Source organism: Drosophila santomea, chromosome 2L (genome assembly GCF_016746245.2).
Source record: "Drosophila santomea strain STO CAGO 1482 chromosome 2L, Prin_Dsan_1.1, whole genome shotgun sequence".
NCBI lineage: Eukaryota > Metazoa > Arthropoda > Insecta > Diptera > Drosophilidae > Drosophila > Drosophila santomea.
This window is the reverse complement of record NC_053016.2, coordinates 20449769-20467827: the sequence shown is the minus strand read 5'-3', so window position 1 is coordinate 20467827 and position 18059 is coordinate 20449769. Positions and strand designations below refer to the sequence as shown.

The 18059-nt window shown below is 41.2% G+C and overlaps 1 protein-coding gene across 1 annotated transcript; it reads left to right on the top strand.

The window, feature by feature from the left end:
• Positions 1-14777: 14777 nt before the first annotated feature.
• LOC120455956 (zinc finger protein with KRAB and SCAN domains 8) lies at positions 14778-17926 on the top strand. Its single transcript, XM_039642502.1, has 2 exons — positions 14778-15725; positions 16962-17926. The coding sequence occupies exons 1-2, from the start codon at positions 14778-14780 to the stop codon at positions 17784-17786; spliced, it is 1773 nt and encodes a 590-aa protein (XP_039498436.1). The 3' UTR covers positions 17787-17926.
• Positions 17927-18059: the final 133 nt, after the last annotated feature.

The following is an 18059-nucleotide window of genomic DNA, read 5'->3' as shown; positions in this document are numbered from 1 at the left end:
AAGACAACCGAAGGGTTTTATTCTCCGATCGCCTGAGGAGGGTCAGTAAACACAGTGACCACTATGCCATTTATTATTATTATTATTGTAATTTAGAAGCAAATATGGGCTGAATTAATAGCTGCCAAAGGGGTAGATGAAATTAAAAAAAAAAAAAAAAAAAGTTCTGTGCAGATGAACTTGTTTCTCCTTTGAGTATAGAAATTAATATTTAATTAATATTTTTTTGTATTAATCAGCGCATTTTATTATCGATTAGGTTCTAAATAGATGTCATATAGACACAACTATTTTTACACCCGTTACTCGTAGAGTAAAAGGGTACTTTAAATTCGTTGAAAAGTATGTAATAGGCAGAAGGAAGCGTTTCCGACTAAAGTATAAAGTATAAAGAATGAAGTATATATATTCATTGATCCTGATAAAGAAGCCGAGTCCTTCTGGGCATGTCCGTCTATGTATGAACATCGAGTTTTCAGGAACTACAAAAGCTAGAAAGGCATGAGATTAGGCATACAGACTCCAGAGACATACCATAGACGCAGCGCAAGCTTGTCGATTCATGTTGCCACGCCCACTCTAACGCCCACAAACCGCCCAAAACTGCCACCCCCACACTTTTGAAAAATATTTTGATATTTTTGTATTGGTCTTGTAAATTTCTATCGATTTGTCAATCAACTTTTTGCACGCCCACTCTAACGCCCAGAAACCGCCCAAAACTGTCAGTGTTGAAGACTCTCCTTCGTACTTTCACTAGCTGAGTACAGGTATCAGATAGTCGGGGAACTTGATTATAGCGTTTTCTCTTGTTTTCTTTTTACTGATTTGTCTTCACAATCTAATGAGTGATAAGTTAAGGGAGTTTTTGTTATACAATTTTACATGTCCGTTTATATAAGTCATACATATCCATAAAAATACCTCTGCTTCAGCAAATATTTTATCATTCCTTTCATTTGTAATTTTACTGAGTAAACCTGTAAGATATGTAAATCTTGTACACGTCTCAGATAGAGCACTCACTTTAATTAAACAGGTCAAGGATAATGGAGGGTCAGCTGTGAAACTTTTCCAGAACTGATTGCACTGTCACTTGCATCTGCCAGGCTGTGTTTTAATCATTACGTTTAAATCAGATAGAACCACTGCCCTCACCACAGACAGCACTCGATGGGTACAAGTGTTTCGGTGTACGATTTCCTTCGCCTGCTTTTTTTTGCAACAACATTTTTCATTTTGTTTTATAGCTAAGCTTAACGAATGGTGGACGGTGGACACGGGTCAAGTCAAGTCTCGACACACATGGGTCTCGCAATTCCACGTACAAATCTCCAACCTCAGACCCCATACCTCGTTCATCGCCACCGTCACCGTCACCGACATCGTCATCGCCATCAACACTTGTCATTGTTGCAGGTGAGCTGTGAGCAGTGGGCAGTGAGCAGTGAGCAGTGAGCAGTGAGCTGCCCGTAACTGATTTCAGTTGGCTGATAAAATATCTGAGCCGAGCAGTCGTTGGCCATTTGCCTGCTTGACAAACGCACTCCTCACGTACAGCTAATTAACGCGCGTTTTAAGGCCTCGCTCCCGTAATCCCCAGCCCTCCCACCCTTTCCCCATCCGATATCACGACTCTCCATCTGGCTGACTCCCTCCTTTGTTTCACAGGGCACGAGTCGCATTACGAATGCATTGTGGTGCGACGCTCCGGATCTGGCCAGAATGTCCTACCGGCGTAGATTGAGGGGCATATGTTTTAGAAGTTCACGTACTTATAGCATCGAATATTTATGTTTGATTTGGTAAATTTGATTTGTCAATCAACCCAATAGCTTTTAATAACAAAATAATCTATTTTGGAATAAATTTAACAAAACAGTGCAAAAACAAGCGAATGCTAACTTTTTATCTTTAATCATTTTTATTTTACTATTGCCTCTTGACTGTGCTCCAGTTGCTTGGATTTGGCGTACAGGGGATGCAATGCTGCCAGGCAGAAGGCGCCACATTGCTGAGGCGCATCGCTCAAGACACAAACGGACCCGCTGGTGGAGTGGGACACTCCGAGAAGGATGCAGAGTGCAACGACGAGGCACAAACAAACGATACGCAGCCCAAACATGTTGCGAAAAACTCGGGCTTATTTGTACGAAGCTAAACGAATTATGCATATACATTCGTCGCGAAAGGTTAAACAAATTAAATTGCTAAGTTAGGTAAATCAAACCAAATAATTGACAAGAGCACTAGAATATATAGTTAATGGAATTAACATCCAATTTTTTCCAAAATAAATTATTCACTAGAAACAGGAGAGAACGGTGATACAAGTTACTCAGCTATTGGAAGTGCGTAGAAGAGTCTTGGCGGTTTGTGGGCGTGGCTAAAAGTTTTTTGGCAATCGATATAAATTTACAAGACTAATACAAAAATGAAAAAAAAATCAAAACATTTTTCCAAAGTTTGGGCGGTTTGTGGGCGTGGCAACATGAGTCGACAAGCTTGCGCTGCGTCTATGTCTCTGGAGTCTGTATTCTTAATCTCAACTTTCTAGCTCTTGTAGTTATGAGATCTCAGCGTGCAGATCGACTCGGCTATTGATCCTGATCAAGAATATATATACAAACGTGTCTTTATTAAAATATATGGTCAAAACTTTATATGGTCGGAAACGCTTCCTTCTGCCTGCTACATACTTTTCAACAAATCTAGTATACCCTTTTACTCTACGAGCAACGGGTATAAATATATTACATATTATAGACTTTTAAAAATTTTGATATGGGGCGATAAAAGCGAAACCAGAGAGAATTCTATAGTCATGTTCCCCGACTATCAGATACCCGTTACTCAGCTAGTGAAATAGGGAAAAAAGAATTAAATGATAAATTATTTAAAAATGTTTGTGTTAAAAAGTTGTTTGGTAAATCGGTACAATAACCAGAATAATAAGAAACTAAAAATTTATCAAAACTCTTTTGTGCGGTTTGTGGGCGTTTTGGGCGTGGCAAACAAAATTTTGGCATATCCGGAGAAAATTACGGGACTAAATTAAAAATATATCAAAACATTTTTCAAAGTCCATAGTTTCTGAGATCTCGTTCATACGGACTCGTCTATTGATCCTGATTAGGATTATACATACATACATATATACTACCTATATATCTTCTACATGTTACATACTTTTCAACGATACTAGTATACCCTTTTACTCTGCGAGTAACGGGTATAATAAAACAAGAACGAGGGAAAACTAACTTTCCAAAGTATGTGTAAATATTTTCACAACGATCTTAAAGCATTAAGTTTATCAAGAACTATTCTGCCGCCTACATATCGAAAATTATTCTAAAATTATACGGAAATAACAATGTCTTGCATCGCACAAAGATATCTTAAATTGTCGAAACTGTGGCAAATTCGCTTATTGTAGTAAAGTTCCAAAATTGTTTATATACATACATATATGTATGACTGCAGAGCTGACCAATCAAGACGTCCGACTTGGCAATTAGTCTGCGCAACACCCAAACGAAATGAACACAAAAATAATGGAAATAATGGCACAATGGCGGTCTGAGGAAATAGGTAGTTATGTAGGAAACCACAACGAGCTAATGTTGCTATATGTACAAGTGCTCAGTGCAGATCGCGAAGGTTGGTCAGATGATGATGATGATGATGGGATGGTGATGCGAACAAGGTAGCCACCAAACAGCAAACAGACAACGCTTTATGGGCGATATTACCGCAAGATAGTGGACCACCAGGCAGAGCCAAAAACTTTTGGGCCTTGTCAGCGAGATACAGGTTGGTGAAATCTCGTCGGATTTGGATTTGGATTCGGAGTCTGGGTCTGGGTCTGTGACTGGGTCTGGGTCTGGGTCTGGGGCTGGGACTGGAACTGGGACTGCTTCTTTGCACCTGACCCGAAAATGTTTCACATTGCGCGAGTTACAGTTAAACGCCATCTTTTCCATTGAATTTTGGCTGTTACTCGTGAAGATCTCTTGTTACGGCGAGAAAGCAAGGTGCAAAAGGTGTTGAATCCCAGTCCCATCCAGTAGCCGGCAATTTGTTTGTCCAAAATGGCTGGTCGGGCCATTAATATGGGTAGAAAACACGGTCGCCGGAGGATGCCCCCAAAAGTAAAATGAAACGACAGAAACGGCCACGCCTCGAGGGCGCAACGGTAAATGGCCCCCAAGACTGCGTTTTTTGGGGTAGCGTTTATTTTCTCGACATTTTTGTGTAGTTTAGTCAGAGTTGCGAGTCGGATTTGACCCATGGTTTATTCACCTGTGCTGCTCATAGCCACTGTGAGCTTAAATTAAAATTTAAATTGCTATAACATTCGGCTGTGGCTGTAGCTCTGTGGCTGCGGAGTGGAGTGTTCGTTGTTGTTTATCTTAATGAAACTTTTTAAATCACTTTTAAGAGCGTCAGTCGGGTTTGTCGGCGGTCGGCGACTATTAAAGCATACGCTATATATAAAGCTCACACTCTCTCGGAACTCTTTGATTTAAGTGCATTTAATTTTGAGGCATGTGAAAATTAATTACATTTAATTAGCCTGGCCCCCATCCCGTTTCGTTCCGTTAAGTTCCCCAAAATACAAGTTGCCGTTGCTTGCTTTTGATGGTTTGATAATTTCAATTTTCGTTTACCCAATACAGAAAACACCCGGCAACGTGGAAACTAATAAAACTTTAAACTCATCCAGTAGCACCGACTTTATGGCCCCTTCTCGAAAAAACGAAGGAGTGTGGTGTGGAACAATCTTGAGTTTGCATGTGGGAAGGTCACACGATTCTTTAATTGAATTTCAAACGAAATGTACTTAGGCTTCTGCCAGCGGGTCGGTTTCTCTTTCAATGCTAATCAAATTAAACGGAAGCAACGTTCTTTTTCTATTTGCCTCTGTTTTAAAAGTATTTAAATCTCATTTGAACGAAAATCAATTTGTATTTAACTCAATTAAAGTAAACTATTAGGGTGGCAGACCTTCTAATCTGAATTAAGGAAATCTGCTTTCTTAAGAATATTACAATTAGCTTAGAGATTCATTTGAACCAAGAAAATGCTAAACTTGTTCAGCTCCTGCCCCTTATTGAAATCAATGATTAATGAGATCAAATCAAAGCTCATATTTTCGGTGTTGGACCTAATCCTAATGCTAAACCTTATATTTATATTAATCGACTCACAAAAGAAGAATCCAAACTGTTCAAATTAAATATTTTTATTATTGTATTTACGTTGGAGAAATAATTTCCATCGGCTCAGTGTAAATCCCAAGAGGTGACTTATTTTTTATAAAAAACTATAAAGTCGTTACGTTCATTATAATGTCCCATAAGATCTTCACATTTATTTGTTGTTTCGACACCTGCCATTCGCCACTTAGACGGCGATTCTATTCTGAATGTGACACACAGAAATCTTGGCCCATGGGTTAATGTCTATCATCTGACTTTTGCCAAATGACAATTACTTTTTGTTCTCGAACACTTAAAATGGAACTTGTTTGGGCTCTGAAACCAGCAAGAACTACACAGAACAACGAAAAGCAAGAATGTTTTAATGTGCAATTAACGCAAATTTAATTAAACAGCAAACGGTGAACAGTGAGTGCAGGTCTAGCGGTCTAGAGATCTCTCATCTAGTGACAATTTATTATGGCACATTTTGGCATTCGTATAACCAAAACGTGGTACAACCGGGCGATTGGAGTAAGGAGATCGCCAAGAGCGCAGAGATCTCTTCATTTGTGGCACGCTGAAAACTGTCAACAATTTTGATGAAAATAATTGGCCAGCAGCTGTGGGCGACGACGGGCCCAATTATGGTTACTGGGGGCGATAAAATGCGTACGTGTTCATAAATATTGTCAATTAGCAAAGGGGCCCATGCCCACCGTTCGATGGGCCAGAAGATATAGCAGAACCGAAAGGAGCCAGGGCTAATTGCAACAGCAACTGCAACTGCAGTTGCAACTGCAGCTCCAACTGGAAACAAGTTACGCAACAATCATCAATGGGGATTGAGTTACATTTACGATCGCTCGAGATGCCCCAACGCGGCGGCTGGGTTGATTGATCAAACGGTGACAATATGGCACTTACGGGTGCAATCAAAACGAGGATGGATTGGATTGATGGGATGCGCCCGCAATACTCGATCTCGATCCGAATCCGATCATTATTTTATAAAGCGTGCTGACTGCATAGCAAAGCGTTGCCATTGCTCGAATGCCGCATGATTAGCTCCCGGCTACAGCTCCCAATCGGTTTTTATTTGCGATTGATGAGCACCTCTGGCTCCCAGCAATTCACATTCCTCGCCTTTGACATTTTCGGTCTCGGCAGTTAATCCCTGAGTTAATTAAATTAATTAAATGTTGCAATTGCTACTCGGGGGATTTGGCGTTAGTGTACTCAGAGATCCAGTAAGTGAGTTATTGCTGTCGGTAGTGCATAAAATTGACTGCATAAAATAAGGAAGCTGGAGAGAAAGTTGGTCGGTAATAAGGGAAGCCCTATTTTATGTAGGTCAGTAGTCTGTTTAGAACGATATTTACTTTTTATACATTCCTAAATTTGGTGGGCTATTTAGTTTAATTTAAAATGTTTACAGGTAAATTTGAGCTCATTTCAGTTTTGCCATGACGATCTTTCTTGTGAAGACGAAGTAGTTCTAGGCTTTTTTCTTAAGCTAAAACTCTACCATAGGTTTTATTATCTGACACGTTCTTCCCAATCCAAAAAAATAGTTGTCTTGCACAAATATTTCTGAAAGTGTGGGCCATAAATGCACTGTGCATTGAGCACAGTTTTAGTTCCGGCTACTCAAGCGGCAAAAACGTATTAAATAACTAAGCCAAATAACAGAACCATAAAAGAGATCTCAGGATGGGTGTTAATCAATTATACGTCACTGGAAACTCGGAATTCAAAAACTCTGTGACAGCGACAATGGGCCAGCTTTGTGCCCAAACAGACCATGGCTTTTTGTTTTGTGGGGAGAAACGGTAGCTTTTCGATCAAATGAAATATTGCTACACAATATTCGAATATTTTTTAGCTGTTTTCGGTTTTATTGGGACGCTAATGAAAACGTCGATTGCATTGTTCGCTCAAGAGAGGGCCGTAAAACATGAATAAATAAATTTGAGACTCGTGACATTTGTAAAATATTTTAGCGGCCCAATAAACCCAATTTCACAGCTACTAGTGCGACACGTTGGACCACCGTCGACTTTAAAAATGATGTGTATAGATAGGTATACATTCGAAACGATAATTACTGGCTTTTTGCGCCAAAGGCTTGGAGTTCGATCATGGAATGGAACAGGACTGCGATTTGTGGCTTTTTGTCGGTTCCGCATTTTTCTGCGACCAGGCGCCCGCCGATTGATGGTGAAAATGTAACCGTCACTGGCTACATATGAGGAGCTGGAGCTGCGACTGAAACTGACTGACGGGCAGACAGATCTCCGCTCCTCCGGATGTGGAGCCGTGAGGATGTTGACGTTTAACTGTGTCGCTAATTGGGAGGTTTTATCTGGATTTTTTGTGCCTTTTGTTTCTGTTTAGACTTCTCGTGCCAGTCCACGTCCTCCCCAACCTGGTGACAAATGACAATCAGCCGAGAGACATGGCCATCCATGTCCGCCAGACAGAAGCCGACTTCCTCTGGAGGTTCGCGATGCCTGTATAGCGGTTCAATAGGAATGTAGGTCGCATTAAACGAATAATTAATGTCGAAACGCTTTAGACTCACGGCATTAGCTGCTTCAGCTTTATAAAATTCTCTAGTAAATGTGCTTTATTGGAAAAATAACGGGATTAGTAACTTGCATTATACGCGAATTATTTTAAGTTTTAAAGAACCATAAAATTCTAAGAAGCATAGGCACTATTAAGTGTTTGAAATATGTTAATAAACAAAAATATATACATTTCATTTGTGGCTTCGAATGCTATGATTAATTCGTGTCCTTTAACTATTTCATGGAATCCTTTCCATTCACCTATATACTTATTTTACTTATTCATACGAACGTCTGCACAGAATTCACCAACCGCATACCTCTGTAAACGGTTTCCAGAAATAGCCAAAAGCAAAAACCTTTTCCTTTCATTAAGCTGTGGCCTCCTTTGAGCTCGACGCTCTTATGATTGACATGAAAATGCTTAAAGTTTACTTTAAAGCAATGATAGAAATGTTGACTAGATTTCAGAGTCAGTTCCAGATTAAAGAGACATACACAGTCTTCGTCAGGGGTCTATAACCCAGAGTTATCCAGCACCTGCTCTGTCCTAAGTCTGGTTCATTACACGAAATCTCGGCTTCTGGGTAAAACATTTTTTAATAAATATTATAAAATGGAAGCTGTCGGTCGGTGGCGGTAAAGGAAAAAATAAAACAAACACTTTACAACAAAATTCATTTACAAGAAAAACAATTAAACAAAAAAGACAAAACCGCTGACAAAGGAACCCAGTTAAAGACCCTAAAAAATGTCAACTGTTTCTTCTTTTTGCCCCTCTCGGAAGCTGCTGTCGTCTGTGATTTTTAGTCGGATTCAATCCCCGCAACCTGTCATCCATGGGCTACACAGACCGAAACCGAGATGGAGTGGGTCTTGCGTTCACCACCTCCTTGCCAGGCGGTCCAGGCCCGTCATAAAACAATTAAGTTTAATTTTGTCACCGTGCCCAGGCCCCAAGTAGCACCCATATCCCCAAGTCTCTTGGCAATTAACGCATGTTTCATAGTTGTTATTGTCGTTGTTGCCTGGGTAATTGTGCACCTGTTGCCGCCTTTCGTTACAACCGATGTGGTCGAGGGGCCACATCAAAGCAGTAAACCACTATTTCGATTTACGAAACCCCTATTTTTAAATATAAATATTGTTCTAAGACTCCGCAAAACAGAATGCCATTTTGTTTTCCCCAAATCCCCCTTTATATGTGCTCGTATGTACATTTGTTCCGGAATGGAAAACTAAACTAAAAACGCATTGAAAAATATTCCCTTCAAATCTCAGTCAAAAATAAATCTAATTTCAGCAGATAGAAAGTAACAAAGACACGGATAACTTACTAGAATACTATAATATACTATAAGTAATAGTTTAAATAGTTGAGAAAATGTAGTATGACTTTACCAGCTTATTTCCAGAGCAATTTTTAACAATTCCATCTAATTTTGGTTTGTGCTAACATTTAACATACTGCAGACCGTGCTTTTTTAGATCCTCCTTTCTCTGGGGGAAAGACTACCTAACCATACCTCGGGTCCACTGCAGTCACCTATTAACTTTTTATGATCCTTTTTTAGTTGGGTGTTTTTATCATTTGTTGATAATTATTATGGTCATTTGTGATAATTGTGGGCTATTGTGTCATGTCTTGCAGGAGCCACTGTTTTATTTCTCTTTTTTCGTTTATCTTGACGCGCACTTTAGTAATAATTGTCATTAAGATAATTAGTTAACTGGTATGTGGCCTGGCCCCTGCTCGTTGGAAGAGTTTTCAGTTTATTAAATGAAAAGCTATGACGAAACACGGAGGCATCAGCGATCCAAAGATTTACTATGCCAGATTAGACGGCGTTTAGCCTGAGAAAAGTGAAAATCCTTTTCGGAAAAGGTCGTAAAGGTTGGCCACCAACATACCCGCTGATATTAAAAACGGATTTGGTGAATGAAAATGCGTTTTTAATTGTGTGAAAATTAAGAAAATTATGAAACAGATCGCGATGCTGGAGCCATTAATTGCCCACTCTAGATAAGGTTTCTTCCGAGAATCGCTAGCATGGAGAGAACAAAGAAAAGGCATGGCTCGAAATGACAACTTCCTGATGGATGGCAATTTGAGGGCTATAAATCGCGATTGAAATGCTCGTTCATCTTATCGCGATTGAACCGAGCACCACCCAAATAGTTTCCACAAAGAACTCTCATAATTAAATTATGCAAATTTCGCACTCTCCGTTCGTCGGCGCCATCAAAGCCGAGCAATAAACCACCAAAACCAAATCAAGTCAACATATGTACTATATACGAGTATGTGCATATATGTAGTTTGATTTTGGCCAGTGGATCACTGCTTTTGGGCGTTTTCCTTTCGGCAGGGCGGGAGACTTGTTAACCTGTCACATCGTTAAAGATTTGATTGATTTTGCTCAGGAAGCCAAAATATCTGGGCGGTCGCCACAAGATCTTAATGAGAAAACAACGTAGCGCATTTAAATGTGTGGCGGGGCCACTAAACTAATGTTTATGGCGAAAAATAGTTAGCTTTGTGGTTAAGAGGCTGCACATGAATAAATTATGTGTACTATTTTACTTACTTGTGAATCTTGTGGCGGTTTAATCTTAGACATTAATTCCATTTTTCCAAAAAAAAAAAAAATAATGGTACTTTATTTAAAAGCAAATCACATACATACAACTTGTTAGAACTTCTGAAAAATATCCTGACCACTTCCGAATTGAATAACCTTAGTGATTGGAATAAAAGATTGGAAAAAAGATTGGAATAAATAAGTTTTTCTTTCAGTGTCATCTCAGCTTAATCTATGCTCAAATTTGTAGTTAATCGTTCAATTTCGGATACACACCACCATCAACAGCGAAAACAACCAGTTTGCGTTGGCGACAACTTTGCATTCCCCTCGACGAAGAAACATTTTTTCCAGTTGGGTTTGTTGCTTGTTTTAAAGATTCAAAGATTTATCACTATTCTTCACACAATTTCTCAATAAGCAGATCAATCGGTGCTCTCGCTCGCACATTTTATTGCCGTCTCGCTCCCCATGGGATTTCAATGAAATGTGTTTTCGAATAAAAATGGTCCATGCGATGCGATCGAATTTAAATTGAAAAATTTGATTTTAATTCTTGCATTCGAAATGTGTTTTCATTAACATAATTAACGTCCGATTAAATGTTTAGTATCGCCCTCCCTCTCACTTTTTACTTTCATCCCTCTCGCTCGCACCGTCTACTTGTTCGTTTTCGTTTGAATTGTTGTAAAAATAAAATAAATTACATTTTAAGAGCAAAGAAAGTTCCCTCCAAAGACGTTGACAGCTATTCGTCAGTCCATTAAATTTGGGTTTTTGTTTTGGTTTTCAGGAGGCTTGTATTATCTGTTTATAGGATGCATTAAAAGTCAAACGATCTCGGGCGTGTTTGTTTCATCACTTTCGTGAGTTTTCAATATGGGGGGTCCATGGGGGATTCAAGATGTTTAAACGGGGCCGATGGGCCGACAGGTCAAGGGGTTGAGGGGCCTTCCCGCCCAATTGATTTATGTTTGTGGCTCATTTATATTGAAATTTGATATATTCCAGCGCACGCTGTTCATTTTGCAAAAGCCGCCGTCCCCACTTCGTATTTTATATTCGAATTAATTGAAATGATTGTGATCTACAACATTGCCGAGCTTATTCATATGTACATATATAGTTTAGCCACTTTGAATCTGTGTATACATACATGCAAATGGGCATATATAATTCACGAATATCGCTTTGTCCGCGCTCTACTCTCCTTTGTCTCTGTCTCATTTTCAGCGAACTTTTATTTCATCCATATAAATTTTATCTCGGGTAGACAATAGTATAACACCTCCTAAATGCTGTTGTTAGGGCCTTGTTTTAGTTTTATGGCCAAGGCTTGACACATACATAAGTGATGTGGGGCTTTTGGATCACTGGAATTAGGAGGTGGGCGTTACTTCAGAATTTGGATGCAAATTTCAGACCATTTCCACTTTTAACTTGCCGATGAACATTGAACATTCAAATAACCAACATTTATTTAAACATTTTTGCTTTATTTTTATATATAATTTGTTAATATTTATTTTAATTATTTAAAAGGAGTTTGTTGGTTTGTAGTTAGTGTCTGCATTTAAATAATTTAAATACATTCCATGGCCAACAAACTGTCTTACCTGGAAATTCAGAACTTTCAACTTTTTAGCCTTTTGTCCGCCTTGAAAAATCAAAAAACCCAAAAAGGTCGTTCAATCTTATTGCCAAAATGTTGGACCCACCATCGCTGGAAACAAACTTGGCAAATCAACACATTTGTCAAGCTACACATAACAAGGCGCAGACGAGAAGGCCCAAGAACCAAAGATCCAAACAAAACCTAACTCCATCCAACTAAGGAAATTAAACAGAATCCAAAAGGAGGACAACCCCAAACCGGAGGTGAAGATCGGAGGGGAAATCCAAGGCAAAGTTGATCACCCGCTGACAGAAAATCACTTGGCAACGTGGCTGATCATTAACCGATAACACATGACATTAAAGAGTTTCACAAAGAAGTTTTAAACGCACACAAAATAAGATAAATGCCGACCACCCCAATGAGGGGAACCAGTCGACTGAGCGAACGAACTCAGAATCCCGACGACAATAACGAGCGGAAAATTAATAGTGTGAACAAAGAAGAAGAACCATGGGGAAGACAGGGGAGATCGGGGGAATCGGTAGGTGGGGATGGGGATGGGGATGGGGATGGGGATCTGGGCATCTGGGCATCTGAGATAGGTATCAGCTTACATTGGAGACGGCCCCAAAACGACGACGGTAGTAAGGAGTTGGAAATTTGTCAAAATGTCAACGGGTGAAACAGTTTTGGAGCGTTCTGAGAGTCACCTGGAGGATGCCTTGATGCGATGGGATGCAATGGGATGCTACGGAGGGACTTCATATGGGGCAACCACGTAGCTTTTGTAAAACAAACCATTAGCAGCTAATAAACATTAGTCATGCGACAAAACAAAGTCTCCTGGGTCTCCAGTCTGCAGAGGCCCGATGATTTAGTGAGTGTAATTAAAACTCAAGTTTCCATCGCTTCGCATATGTAAATACTCTGGCGGAATTCCACGAAATGCCAACCGAACTGAAAAACGAAATACGAAAAAGAGTTTTTCAACTAAGGTTGAACAAGTTTTGTGGTGTTTCTCCTCCGCCCGGTCCTCATATGTATAATTATAACGAATCGCCTGTTTAATCAAAATTTATGCAGATCGTGGTCAACCGAGGCGAGCAGCGCGTGTTGACCGTCAAACCATTATCAATCATTGCAAAGAGGATCGGTAGTTGCCTAGTTGCTAAGCTGGCCACTGTTCCCGGAGGATTTAGGGGGGTTCTCCGACGGGTAATCCTTATAAGATCGTTTTGTAAGTGATCGTGGACAAATGGTGTACAAGATACGGCCATGTGCATTAGAGTCTCTATTCGGTAATCGGCAATTGGAAGCGCGACTTTCATTTCCAGTCCTTGTGATTCAGAAAATCGTCTCCATTTTACCGGATCCCATTCCATGTGGCTGTAAATGTATACCACTTCATTTGTATCTGAAGCTTCCTTGAATTCTGGTGGTGTGTCACCATTCTACTCCACCTGTGTGGATCCTCAGAGTCCTCGGCCTGGATACCTTCTTATTTATGAGCTTTTCGTCCAATCACAAATCACTTGGGGAGCATTTTGTTTTGCACATTTTTATGGCGGCTACTGATGCTATGCAAGTCGAGGAAGTGGTAACAGTCCAGAGGGAACTGAAGTTGAATTGAAGTTGATTGAAGCTTAAATGCTTCAGTATGCAGTATTTTTAAGGTACCCTAGATTGGAAAAGATTGTTTTCCGAAATTTATGGAAAAAGATTTGGATACTTTATTAAAAACTACATTTTCAAAACCGCGAAAAATCCTTATTTTATTAACTGCTCAAGAAGGGGTTGATATTTTACAGGCGCAACAAGATTTACTTTGTAGTTCCTTAGTTAATAGTAAACTTCAAGAGGCACTAGTCTTTGTTTCGAAATTAAATTGTTGGCCGCTTTGGTCAATCGTGAACCGCTAATAAAATACCGCAAGAACAATACCTGTCATCCTGTACACCATTTTGGCCATCGTGCCGGTTATGTCATCTAGTCCATAGCTTCAGTTCCTTCCCACACTCGCACATTCGCACACTCGCACACGGCCAAGACGGCAGAGCCGTGACGAACCGAGTTGCCTGAAAAGATGATCGCTGCGCATGCGCATAACCGTAAGATTCGCACATGCCTGGGAATCGGATTCGGAATCGGGCGAGGATGTGGATGTGGATATGGATGAGAATGTAAATGTGAATGTGTGTGGCTGAGGATGAGGAACAAGAGAAATACATTTTGAAAATTTAACGATGCGCACATTTTATTACCGCAATTAATTACAAAAACAACGCGGCCAAAACGAAATCTTAGTCACTTTATCAGAGAGGTCCAGTGAATAAACAGAAAGAGAGAAGTGCAGGGAGAGCGATCTGAAAGGAGAGATAAGCTTTATGATAGATGTGACTAGTAGAACGCTACTACCAAATGGTTCTGGGTCTGCAGATTGCAGCTCCTCTCGTAATTGGAGGCGCGACAGTTTGTCTCCAGCAGTCAAACCTGGTTAATTGGAGAGACTCCCGGTCTATGAGAGAGATACGGAGCGAGACTGGTACGGGGAAACCTGTTTCTCGACCAATTAAATTCGAGAGCGGGAGCGTAAGCCAGGCTTTAGGCCTGGCCAAAAGACGATGACGGCTGCTGTGGGCTGTGAGTCCAAGACATTTCGTGTTTCAACGCGTAACGCGACAGTTCCCGCGGCTACAAAGCGCCTCCGCCTCAAAAAATAGCCATCCAAAACGGTAACGCCAGCGGTCTATGGTCTATGAGTGATTCTTCGGCGTGGAGAAGAATGGGTTTCAAGCACGTCATGCTGCAGCGCAGTTACGACCTCTCGCCCTCACCGGCGCGTACATCACCTACCAACGGAGTCCAGAATGTGGGAGCTGGTCCCCAGTTGCCACCGCCTCAAGTCACTGACTTCAGCATCAGTAAAATTTTGGGCAAGGAGCGTAAATCCGCTCAGGATACGAGCACGAACATCCTGGATCTCTCCAAGAGCAGTAGCAACAGTATCAGGAGCCCTCAGCCTGTTGGAGGGCTGGCAATACCATCATCTCCTTATGGCACCGCCTACTCCATGCTGCCGCCAGACTTGGTCGCCATGGCCAATGCCACCAAGTTCTATGCCCAATTCTTTCCGCACTTGTTGCCCGCCTATGCGGCTGCTGCAGCAGCTGCCGGCTTGAGTACCCCCCCTACGTCGCCCTACCCAACACATCAGCATCAGCCGCATTTTCAAAATCAGCAGAAACGCTTCTTTGCACCCTATGTGATCAATGGATCGGTCCCACCGCCACCACCACCGCAGCAGCAGCAACAGCAACCTCTCAACCGCACCAAAAGCACCGCATGCGCTCGCCCGGATTGCCCGGAGTGCCTGGATTACTACCAAAGATTGCAGACGGGTGGCTTCAAGCAGACCGCACCTCTCATCTCACCCGCCGCCTCCTCGGTGAGCAGTTCCAGCGGTTCAGTGCGTCCTGTGAGGGATCTCATCATGAGCGCCACTGGAGGAGACGCCGGCACTACATCTCACATCTCACTGACCACCGTGACCAATCTGAGCCTGAATTCGGTCCAGGCCACGGCCGTCGGAATGATGCCTAAGATGGCCGGAGGACTGATCACCACAGCCGTCGGCAGTAAAATCAGACCAATCGGTGGAATCAGTGGATACAATGCCACATCCGCCGAGGAGATCAGCTACAAGTGCAGGATTTGCGAGAAGGTATTCGGATGCTCGGAAACTCTGCAGGTGAGATTTTATTATTATATTCATACTAGAATGCTGTCCTCTTACAAATAAATAGGTATTTATGAAAACCAAAGAGGGCTTCAGTTAATTATTATCCTCAGTAAAAGGTATTAAACCTATATACAGATGTTTATTCCAATTATTATTATTATATATTATAGACAACACTTAAATATTTATAGAGCATACAAAGTGTGCAACTTTTTATCTTATTGCTTTTGTACATTAAATCAACAAGGATCCTAAACGTATTAAGTTTCCAACTAGAGTTCAGGAAACCAAAGATTTCGATTTGTCGATTATATTTTTTTTAATAAATTATTGTATAAGATTTGCTTATAAATTCGGAAACACTAACAGACTTATACGTAGAACCATTTAAAAATTTTGTACTTACATACAATCATTTTGCAATTGCACATGCATTGTTTTGCAATTATAAATGACAAAATATTTAATGATTATGTTCTTACCAACGGGCTTGTATAAATTCATCGCAAAGCGAAATGTCTTTCTGGGTAATCTTAAATGATTGAGCATTATTATTGCTAAGCCATTTAAATATCTTTAGGAATTCAACTCCTTTCAAAGCATCCAAGCCAAAAACAGCGTTAACCTTTCATATGGCCATACATTAAATCAGATGTTTGCACGGTCCTCAAAGTGAAGAGACACACGAGATCCTCCCGAAACGGGTTTCTTCACCAACTGAGATACCACCCGGAATGGGGCGGGGCCTAAAAAACAGAGAAACAGTAGTCCAATTGGGAGGCGGAGCTCTGAAGAGGAGACTTGAGAGTCAAGTGGAGTTTGGAAGAGAGAGGCAGCGAAGAATTGAGTGCCTTATGCAAATCTCGCCAGCAACCCGTTCAAAATGGAGTCGGCCCAAAACAGAAGCGGGCAAAAAAGAGAGAACTGGTTTTACGCATGGGTGCAGCTACAAGATACGTTAGAAAGAGCAAGCCGTCGAGCAAGCGAGAGGTATTCACAAAATGGCCCCTTTGCTGTACATGTTAATCCCCAAATCTATTTAACAAAAACTTTTGACTGACAGTAAAATTGCTGTCTTTAAGAACATCGTTGTTAAATGATCTAAGCAACCGACTTAACTTTTAGGGCCTTATTAACCTCTTTTTTATAATAAGATACGTAGCCATATTAAGAACACATTACTATTGTTTGGAAAATGTATCTAAGTGCAGGTATTTATTTTATATATTTTTCTATTTATTTCAGGCTCATGAAAAGACGCACAAGTCACCGCGCTACGAGTGTGCGGATTGCGGGAAGGGCTTCTCCCAGCTGCGTAACTACAAGTATCACCTGTCCGTTCACCGGGGAACCAAGGAGTTTGCGGCCGAGTGTCCCGAATGTGGCAAGACATTCAACGACAAGGGATATTTGAGTAGTCACTTAAAGATCCACCGGAACCGGAAGGAGTACGAGTGTCCGTACTGTCCCAAATCGTTCAATCAGCGTGTGGCCTTTAATATGCATGTCCGGATCCACACCGGAGTGAAACCCCACAAATGCAACGAGTGCGGAAAGAGATTTTCGCGGAAAATGCTGCTCAAACAGCACATGCGAACCCACAGTGGTGAGAAACCGTATCAGTGCTCCGTGTGTGGCAAGTCCTTTGCCGATCGCAGCAACATGACCCTGCACCATCGCCTCCACTCGGGAATCAAGCCCTTCAGCTGCCCCCTGTGCCCCAAAGCCTTCACCAAAAAGCACCACCTAAAGACGCACCTGAATTACCATACCGGCTGCAAACCGTATGTCTGCCCACATCCCAACTGCAACCAGGCCTTCACCCAGTCGAGCAATATGCGCACCCATGCAAAGAAGTGCCAGTACCGTCCGTTGGATGGACTCACCGTCTCAGCATCCGCACTCCCAGTACCAGGAAAACAGGCACAAGGTCCACCACCCACTGCAATGGCAATGGCAATGGCTCAAACCTTTCAAATGCCGCCACCACCTGGAGCTCTAGCACCTGGAACTGGTCCACCTCAACCGCCGACTCAGCAAACCCTTCTCAGCAATCTCAGGACATTCTAAATCGATGGAATCGCAGTGCCCGGCCAGTATCAACCAAATTTGTGGCAATTACAAAGCTTAGTACTTCCACTGTTGTTATTCATTTCACACTTATTTTCAAGCAACGATTTTGCTAGAAATTAAATTAGGACTATTCTTAAATTTAGTGTATTACATAAAAAAAATGTATTTTGCTAAAAAATAAGCACGTAAAATGCCAGTCAATAAAATTAAAAATACAACAAAAATTGCTACGGGATTGGAAATATGATTGGGTTCAGATTTTGTTCGTGT

What these genes read in the sequence shown, in the direction of transcription:
- LOC120455956 (XM_039642502.1), top strand. Translation starts at nt 14,778, where the DNA reads ATGCTGCAGCGCAGTTACGACCTCTCGCCCTCACCGGCGCGTACATCA. An exon ending in GATGCTCGGAAACTCTGCAG is followed by an intron (nt 15,726 to 16,961) that starts GTGAGATTTTAT and finishes TATTTATTTCAG; the next exon opens with GCTCATGAAAAGACGCACAA.